Source organism: Notothenia rossii (assembly GCF_949606895.1).
Source record: "Notothenia rossii genome assembly, chromosome: 7".
In the NCBI taxonomy this organism is placed as follows: Eukaryota; Metazoa; Chordata; class Actinopteri; order Perciformes; family Nototheniidae; genus Notothenia; species Notothenia rossii.
In genome coordinates, this window is record NC_136905.1 from 58,980,107 (window position 1) to 58,990,562 (window position 10,456).

At 42.0% G+C, this 10,456-nt stretch overlaps 1 protein-coding gene across 2 annotated transcripts in view; it reads left to right on the top strand.

Annotated features, from left to right (window-relative positions):
• LOC307047429 (leucine-rich repeat and fibronectin type-III domain-containing protein 5-like) overlaps window positions 1-10,180 on the top strand; it is a gene marked incomplete at its 3' end in the record, with an annotated part of 203,117 nt that extends 192,937 nt beyond the window's left edge. For both annotated transcript variants that reach the window (XM_079694399.1, XM_079694400.1), the window contains 2 exons: window positions 7,054-7,327; window positions 8,250-10,180. In XM_079694399.1, the coding sequence (XP_079550525.1) occupies window positions 7,054-7,327; window positions 8,250-9,161 (1,186 nt within the window). The remainder of the gene's footprint in view (window positions 1-7,053; window positions 7,328-8,249) is intronic.
• Window positions 10,181-10,456: the final 276 nt, after the last annotated feature.

The window sequence follows — 10,456 nt, forward strand, 5'->3', positions numbered from 1 at the left end:
TATTTTCTAAAAAGGTCAAATGTCACTTGTTTTGCATCAATCTTGATACAGGGTACTTATTGTATGTTATAGTTTGGATTCCTAAAGCCAGGGTTAGTCATTTGTTCTGGGAATGTCATTTTCGAGCCTGAGACCTGGAAAACAGGCTCAGGGCTTAACAGGTTAAAGAAAAAGGTTTTGAACATTGTATGGTTAAATACATCAAGATTAGGGGTGCACCGAATGGGATATTCTTGGCCGAAACCGATACCGAAAAAAGGAAACAGTTGGTCCGAAAACCGAATGCCGAAAGGCCGAAAATGATTAATAGAAATATATATAATGTATACATTTTTTACCAATGTTGTTCAGCTACCTGATTATGGAAAAAGACATGATTATGGCAAAACTTAACTTAAATAATAATCATTATTATGGGTCCATAAAACATTTATTCAGCAGTTTTGAATGCATACAGTACATTAATTGCAAGTCAAGTGCATTTTCTTTTCTCTGTAGGATAACTACAACAAAGTGCGTTCAGAACAAAGCCAAGGTGCTTTAAAACTGCATAAACATCTAGGCCAGTAGGCCTACAACAAACTAGTGTAAATAAAGACTGTAACAGCCAGGACTTCAACAACAACAAATGCACCTATAAGTTTGGTAACCTAACGTGTTGTTGTGATGACGTAATCAAAACGCGGCGATAAGCACGGCGCTTGCTCGCGACAGCCATGCTCACGACAGCCATGCTCGCAGCTGGCTCACAGCCAACATGTCTGCCGCTTGGAGATATTTAAAAATATCAGAGAGAGAGGCGCGGATTGCGATTTGTAAAACGTGTTCAGCTGACATTTCTCGAGGGGGTGTAACTGCAAAGACTTTCACCACTTCGGGATTACTCCACCACTTGAAATCAAAACACCCGGACAAATATGCGGAGTAAGATCAACGTAACCCTGTTCTCTGACATTCGGTGATATTTTTTCCGAATTTGCCGAAAGCCGAAAAGGGCCTTTTTAACCATTTTCGGCCGATAATTTTCGGTGGCCGAATATTCGGTGCATCCCTAATCAAGATACTAGCTTCTGCGATTAACTGGTAACTTTAGAGCAATTTATTAGCAGTATAAAACACTGTTAGCTTGTATCTGTTCTTTAAAAACTTGATTATTTTGTCTCAAACTATTTAAACCACCTCAAGTTAAGAAGTTAAGTTAATACTGGACATCATTTTTAAATTAGTGCAACTGAATTTAATTTAATCTAGATTTCCTCTAAAAACAAAACTGATGTTTGAAGAGACATTCAAATGTAATCTTTTATGTTAGGCTAGTTTCAAAGTTTATTGCAACATCATTTAATGGTTTGAATCATATTTGTAAAAGACTTCCTTGTTGGTGCAACACAGCCTTATCTTATGCATTATATAATAGAACGGGATAGGAATGTGTGGATAACACATGTTTAAAAACTGCAGTGTAAAGAAAAGTTCTTTTAAACACATATCTGCTTCTGTGTGCTGTCTTGTTTATCTGACAAAGTCTCCGTGTTCCGGGCTATTTCATTTGGACTCGTTTGCATCGCAGTAGCACGGGGAGGCTTTAGCCAGAAGCACTTTTCTGAAATAATTGGACACCCTCCTTTCAGATATCTATGACCCACATTCTGGAACACTGCTGTGCATTTTACAATGTTTTCCGTTCAAACACTACTTATAAGAGTATGTATACTCCAGGAGCTCACATTTACACAATGTAATGCTCCTCTCTCTATTTACCAAGAAAATGTAACAGCTGAAACAGTTTTGTTTTCAGTGGGTTGGTGTTTGATTTGATTTGAGAAAACGTTATCTTTGAATCATGTGCGGCACAGATTCAGGCAGGTGCTACTGACTAATGAGCACAGTCAGGAGGATGCTCTTAGATTCTTGAAAATAACAATAAAGTCTTATGTAAAAGGAGATTGAATGAAATGTTCAATACAATCTGATAACTTCAAAGTTGAAATTTGGCACAGGATTACATTTACAGTAAATTAACTCTTTGACTGCAAGCTCAAATAAGTTGTCCTTCACAAAAATTAACTGAAGACTTAAGATGACTCAAATGTGGCTAGAACTAATAAGCCTCTTTATCTAAAGAGATAAAATAGCTGACGGATGAGCGCTGCTAATGACTAGGCAGTGTCAGAAAACTCCAAAAAAACACAAAACTGGACATCTTCCAAACCACACAAAACAATATACCCCCACAGCTACATGAAACCACTAATGAGCTAGCCCATGTCGCTGAATATCATTGAAAAACATGGCTGTCACATGTCGTCCTGCGGGGCTCTGGTTCCCTGGGAGCCCAGTTATCCCCCCCCCCCCTGCCTTATCGCACGGCTCCAGCCCGACCTGGAAGCATGTGTGTTGATTCAGAGCTTTGGATGCCTTTTCTTCTCCCTTCCTTCTCCTGGAATAATGCGTGTTTGTGGCCTGCAGCCTTTGTCCAGTATTTAATCAAGTGAAATGGACTGAAAATAGAACAATCTGGTATCATAGTTCACTGTTCCGTGTGCGGCGGCAATCATTTGTCTGGAGTCAAAAAGATGAGAGCGGCTAATGGAGATCGCATTGTCCTCCTGGCTTTGTCTCTGGCTGGAGTGAGGTTAAGTTGATTAACGTGCACGCTCACATCCGTGCACGCTCATTCGCGGTAGGATTTACCAGTGTGCATTGCTGTATCTGTGGTGAGCGCCGGCAGAGAGCCAGACACAGTGACAGCCACTGGGAAGAGGAAGTCATTGGAGGAAAAGATTACTGTAATGGAACTCTCACACACACATATATGTACATACTGCAGACACACACACACATATATGAACATACTGCAGACACATAGACGTAAATACACAAATGCATACTCATAGAGGACCACGAACACTTTCTCTCTTGTAATGAAAGCGTAAGGAAACCCGGAACCACTAACACACTCAGAGGCGCCCTGGGCTGAGGGCTTGGCAGAGCAGAGTAGATAGATTAGTGTAATAGTCGCGGCCAAGGCAATCATCTGCCCACTGTAGGGCTTCAGACACTGGCAGCAAGATCCAGCTCTGACACAAAGAAATTGGCCACAATGAATGAGTCAGTTTGGATGGGTTCACAATGCTGACGGCTCGCACACAGTCAAGACATAATCGTATGCAAGACAAAAAAAAACTGTGATTTGCATTTAAATGCATTTGTGAACTCAGCAAAACAGGGTCCAAACACACATTATCAATATATCTATTGTTCCTTGCATGTATGAATTATAAATGACGACAGCTCAGCTTACACGCTCACTATGAAAAGCAACTGTGCAATGTGAGCGTCATTGGCCGGAGCGTCTGGTTGGATGGATGTTGTTTAAAAACTAGTTGGGATGTGTCCAGATGGAGTCATGTAGCTAATGGTTTGTTAGCAGCGAAGGTTTCTAAGAATGTTTTTCATGTCAGCAGATACATGACAAAGTAGCAAACAATCAATAGAGCAAGGTGCATAATTGTGACACTGTTATTGAAATTAAACAGTTTTGTTTTGTAACTTGCCCTCTTACTGTTTTAAATCACAATTGTCTAGCTTCACTTTAATACAGATGACGTAAGATTGATCTAACATATATTATCTTTTACTGATTTCACAAAAGAAAAATCTAATTTCCTTGTAAACCAATTCAAATTGTCCATGGATAAAAAAACATAATCCTAAACATGACAATTGTTGTTAATTATGGCAAATATATTGAAGGCATGGCATTTCCCCTGATATTCCTATATTAGTTAGGAGCACATCTGAAGTGAAGGGAGTCTTGAAGTGACTGTCTATCCACAAAGACAACCCAGCCACTTTTTGACAGCTGCCTTAAACATAATAAATATGATTCAACTTTCTATACACATAAACCTGTAAACAGCATTAAGCCTCTCTATATACTTATTATTCTTGTTTATAACATTAACCATAATATATAATTGTGTTACTATAGTTTACGTCCGGCAGTGGCTCAGTCAGTAGGGGCTCGGACCGTGAGCCGTAGGGTCGCCTATTCAAGTCCCCGACCAGACCTAAAATATGGAGTGTGGACTGCTACTTGGAGAGGTCCCAGTTCACCTCCTGGGCCCTGCCGTGGTGCCCTTGAGCAAGGCACTGAACAACACCCCCATCCCTCCTATTCTATCTATGATCTATCTAATCTTTCTGTACAAAAGAAAGCTTGAATTTATGAATTGAGATCAGTCATTCAATTCAAAAATATTTACTGAGGCAATTAATCAAGTAAGGTCATTTTCTTGTAGACTTCTACACAACTAGACTTATGTTTCCAACCAGTGGAGTCGCCTGCTGCTGGCCTTAGAACAAATGGTTAAATACACTACCACGTTGGCTTCATTTCTCAGACCCGGAGGTTGCCATTTAGTTTTGAAGTCAAACTTTAATTTAACTGAGGATAATGATACAAATGAATATGAACCAAAACCAAAAGAAAATCCACTTGTTTACATATACAGTAGTGGCATAAGTCTCTCTCCAATACAGTATGTCAAAATATCAACTGTATCTTCCTCTTTTATATCCTAGAGACATACAGTATTGATGAGGTGCTTAACATCGGTATCTGTGTTAGAACGTGACGGCGTTAAAGCCTGCAAGAAAAAAAGATGATGAAAGCCGAGGCATGAAAAACAAACACATTATTTCACAGATATAAATGCTTTGCTGGCTAATGTGACACACAACCACACACACATCCAAACACACAAGTGACGCCCAAGGCCACGGCAATAATAGGGAAATGAATCTCTGTCAGTGTATGTATGTGTATACAAATGTAGCTGCTTGTATCAGAGCTTGTAGTAGCCAGCGACTTTCGCTCCAATCATTAACCTGCACACTTCAATGTCACTTTCTGTGTCCCAACACAGAAATAATGGCATTGTGAGTGTGCTCACCACCCTAGTGATGACAACATCAAGAGGAGCAAAGAGGAGGACACTCATGGTCAGCCGGCGTTCAGATGGTCCGATTAGTATTCATAGGGTCATATAGATGCTCACACACACACACACACACACTCTACAGCCTTGTGCTGTTATTCCAGAGGGCTCACTAATGACCTACCGCCACATGTATTCCCTATCTCTTAATGCTAACCATTAAAGCTCACCATATCTCCTAACCTTCACTTAACTCCAGCTTAAACCCAGATGCTTCACCTGGCCGAAGCAGCACTCTGCTCCTCTCGGTGCACACAAGGCCGCGAGCTGTGAACTAGCCACCCTTGTTGCTTTGACCGAGGAATATCATTAGCATTTTAATGAGCAAACCCAGGAAAGCTGACACGGCCTTTAAGCGAAACTGAAGGACAAATGTGTAAATCCTCTAGTCAATGTGTCCAGTGAAGAATTACCAACTTCAGTCAAAGTGGCAAAGTACCTTCGGAAGTGTCGACGAGAATATCTGTTTTTTTTTCAATGTAAGCTGAAAACTATTACCCCGGTATGTTTTATTGTGAAACCTTAGCAAGAAAGATTTGGGAAAGGAAGGTCATCTCTTCTGATCCGTGCAATAATAAATCATCTTAAGTGTCCTGTTCCACTGATAACTTTTTAGTTTTTGAGGATTCAGTACCTACCTGCACACAGGAGAGCTGAGTGCATTCATTCTTTACAATTAGCATTCTTAATTCCCTTTCAAGTATTTTATTTATAAAGATATAATAACATCATATACTGTATATATAATAGTTTTAGAACTTTAGTAACAAAGCAGAAGGTAAATGCATTATGTAGGTTGCATTTGAGTTTGCTATCATCACATGCTAAAGAATGTTGTCCTGCCTGTACTCGTACCGTTACACAATAATGTATCTATGCAAAGTAAAACGTTTTTTAAAGCAGGTTAGTGCAAGCGACATTAGAAGTGACAAAGGCATTATAACCCTACTTGGATTTTTTAGCGTTGTTTTTGAGCCTGCAACTTCACTTTATTCTAACTTCAAGTTCCAAAAAAAAAACGGTATGCCTATGCCACCTTCTCAGAACAAAACACAAGTCAGAAAAATGTGATGGTAGCACTGGAACAATAGAAGTTAAGGAGCCAGACTTGCCTAAGGTGTTGGTGGAGACCAAAGCAGAGCTAAATGGAGAAAGAATATTGGACCTACAGTATATTTATCAGGAGGACCGAACACAAATTAAATAATAATGCTAATATTACTACATATTTTAGCTGGCTGTTTGAATAAGCAACTGTTTGCTAACAAGTTCAACATATCAACTTATAATGTAATGTAACTACATTGTCTCTTTTCTGGTATTTTAAGTTTCTTTAGACATTATATAAGCCTTGGAAATGTTCCAGAGCTTACTCACACAACTGCTCGTTCTTTACGCTAGTACCACTTGAAAGCCTTATGTCAACGTTTTTGGTTGAGGAACATCAACATAGGTTACTTATAGATGACATACGTATACATAAACATATTGGAATAACATGATTGGTCCAAGTGGTAATCCAAACATTAACTTACCAGTGGATTCATCTCCGTAATGTGATGTGTACATTGTTCTTCCTCAAAGGGCTGTTGATCCTCTCAAAGACTCAACGTTTGTGTCTGCCGCTGTTTATAAAAAGATGCCATCAAACATAATCCCTATTCCTTGGATGTAGAACCCAATATTCCCCGTCCATATGCTGACCGTGTAGATGTTCTAAACAAATATTCATCACAAACCATTATAGCACTACTTGTGGCCTTAATAATTCCCAATCAAACAATACTACTTAACTGAGAAAGTAGGGACAAATCTAAAACACGAGATATCAGTCGTACAACAAACAATACTTTTCTTACATGCCATCTCCTCCTACTTATCCCTGTCATTTTGAAAGTTGTGTTAATCAATGACTCTATTGTGTTTGTTTTAACGTCCACATTGTCTAACGATGTATGCAGGAATTGGTAAATAATAGAAAAAAGACAATCATTAAAACGTCTTTATTTCCTGTCTCCCCCTCCCTCCCCGTCGCTCTGTTTTACCACAGAATGATCCCCCCATCCAGCAAGAACTTCCTGGTCAACAACCTGGCGGCGGGGACGCAGTACGACCTCTGCGTGCTGGCCATCTATGATGACATCATCACCTCCCTGACGGCGACGCGCGTGGTGGGCTGCGTTCAGTTCTCCACCGAGTCGGAGTACATGAGGTGTCATTTCATGCAGTCTCAGTTCCTCGGCGGCACCATGATCATCATCATCGGAGGGATAATCGTAGCCTCGGTGCTCGTCTTCATCATCATCCTGATGATACGCTACAAGGTGGGTCTCTGTCTGTCTCCGTTAATCCCCTCTGCTCAGAAAGGACAGAGAATGAGAGGAGAGAGATTTTCATTACAGGAGCGAGTGGCGTTGTCACATGGTGGCCTGCTGTCCCGGCCTGGTCTGCTGCTTATTAGCAAGCAGATCACTTCTCTTTGAGATAAGATAACTACCGTGGAATACTCGCTACGTATGTTTCTATACTTATTTATTGTGTATTATTGACTTTTTGTGGAAGCCCCCCCAACCCCTGAAATTCAAATTGATAGAAATAAAATATAGTAATAGGTTATAAAACTGATCCAAGATTTAGCTTCCATTGCTATTTCATCCTGCAGAATTAAGACATTAAAGTTTTTGCAGCTTGTATGTTTTGGAAAATGCCTACGAGGACATTTCCTGCTTGTTTACATTGGCGGTTCTGGGGGGGGGCAACAGGGGCCAGTGTAACGATGAGCTTTGACTCCCCCCTGTGGCCCCCCTCCGAAATAAAAATTATATGATAATACTATTTGTGATAGTGTTGCAGCAAAGATTGCTCTGACATGAGCCAAGTCAACAGTAATGTATTTTGTTTTACAATTATGTCATCTAATTAAATTGTCAAGTTTCTGACAACAATCATTTTATTATTCTTTTTTACTCATGACTAGTGACTTGATATTGTGACATTATACTGAACCAGACATTTTCTTGAATGATAGTTGAACGCTGTCTGTGTCCCGTTTGTCGTGCATTAAAAGCCCCTCTCGTAAAAGACCTGGCCCCAGCATGGAACCCCGAGTAGAGTTGGTCTAGAACTCCCGCTGCTTATTTCATTCATGTAATAACAAACTAAAATGTGTTTAACTATACGTAAAACTTGATATGTCCCTATTTCGGAATGAAACAAAAATGATGAACACCTCATTGCTTTCCTCAGGTGTGTAACCCCGGTGAGGGCGGTAAAGGCGTCTCCTTGTCGATGACCAACGTTCACTCGCAGACTAACGGGCAGCAGTCTCAGGGATGCACCGTCACCCCCAGCTCCTCCAAACACGGCTCCATCGGGTTGGACGACCTCTCTGGAGGCTCAAAGAAGAGGGGGGCCAAGGATACCATAACTCAGTCGTCCGACTCCTCCCTGCCCGACTGCTCCACCGCAACATCGGTCCTCAGCCAGTCCTGGGCGGCCAGGAGCCCGACAGCCGCAGCCGAGGACCAGGAGAAGGGGGGTGAGGAGAGGGCCATGGGTGGGGTCTCGTCGCCCAACGGCACCACCGGCACCCTCCCCAAGCCGAAGCGTAAACCTGCTCCAGGAAAGCCGGGCGGTTCCAGCACCTCGGCCCTCCCTGAAAACCCACCATCCCCCTCCCCTCGCCCTCCTCCCTCGGCATACTCCACCCCCTCCTCCGTTCTCATGCCCTCCACCCCTCTGGAGAACCTCAACACCAACCGCAACAACTCCACCTCGCTCAACCAAACCCCGCCTCCTTACGTCCCTTCGCCTTACCCCACCCTGCCGGCCAAACTGAGCCCTGTCCCCTCCATCCGGTTCAGTGAGACCCCCATCCTGCGCCGGGCCCCCCGTGGCGCCTCCGCCTCCAGCAAGTACCTGACTCTCCCTGCGGAGGAGCTGGGGAGGAGCAGGGCGAGGAGGAGGAACTCGCTCTGTGACGGAGGCTCAAAGACTCACCCCGCCCATCAGGGAGCAGCAGGACCACCCAAAATAGGGCGGATAATGCGGAACAAAAGGAGCCAATCAATGAGCGGGATTCTACTCCCCAAAGACGGGGATGGAGAATCGGACAAAGGGCGGTGCGACTCGGACTGGATCCTAGAGAGCACCGTTTGAACTGGAGAGAGACAGCAACCATTGAAATAAACTTTGTTTTTCCATTTTTTGTATGTCTGAGGTTTGGGTCGTTGAGTGGGTTTGAATTTGTTGAGAGGTGTTTGTTGTTGTGTGTGTGTGTGTGTGTGTGTGTGTGTGTGTGTGTGTGTGTGTGTGTGTGTGTGTGTGTGTGTGTGTGTGTGTGTGTGTGTGTGTGTGTGTTGCTGTTTAGGATGTGTGTTTTAGGTCTGTACAGTGTGTTTGTGTTCATGTTGGAACCTTTTGTTGTGTGTTTCTGGGTGAGCTTTTTCTGTTTTCTGCCTGTTTTTTTTATTTGTATTATTTTCATACTCACAAATCTCAGTTTAAAGGTTTTTTATTCACTTTGAAAGATTCCTGTCTGTTTTCCGGTCGCCTTGTCTCGTAGCGTCTTCGAATCTCGTCGGTTCCACTTTATAGCACAAAACAAAAACAAGACAATGCGCTCGCCACGTAATTTTCCCGATTCACATTCACCTTATCTGAAAACACCACGAAAAGGGATTTACTACAGGAATAAAAAGAGGAATAAAAAACTATACAAGAACTGCAAAGCACACCATTCTCACGTTCACACACACACAAGAAGTGTGTCCATACCGTGGCAAGAGAATAGCAGTCGGTGCCTTCTTTTGCAACAGACAGATGACACAACCGGATTCAAGAGGATCCTGACCGAGGGGATTAGAACCGAGGGGACGGAAAAGGAGGAGATTTCACACATAGCCTTTCTTACCTACCGAGGAGTACAGACCTTTCTCGAGATATACACAGACACAAACTGTGACGAACAGATGAAGAATTTACCTCTTGTGAAATTGATATTTTTTAAAGGGAAGAATAAAAAAAAAAAAGGTAACATCAAAACCCTGTGAGTGTTCCACTGACATTGGTATATACAGCCTGTGTTGGTCACAGACTCCCGGAAAGCTTCTGTACAGAAAAAGACAACATGTACTGTGTTGTTATGTTGTGTAAAATAAAAAGGGATAAAATGAAAACTGCACCTGTGAAAAGTATGTTTTTATACCGGTTGAAATTGTACTTAATTGTTCCATATTTCCATTCAAACACAACATTAATGGGATGTCAGTCACTCTTCATCTTTCATCAATGTTTGTGCCATCAACTGTTCCTCCCATTATTGCACCATTTCAATCGGAACAAACAATTTCCCCCTTGCAAATCACAACAGACGGGTGGTAGTTTCTAATTAAAACCCTTGAAGTTTCCCATTTTCATTCCTCTTTTCTGTGATTTGATGCAAAAGTGTTCTG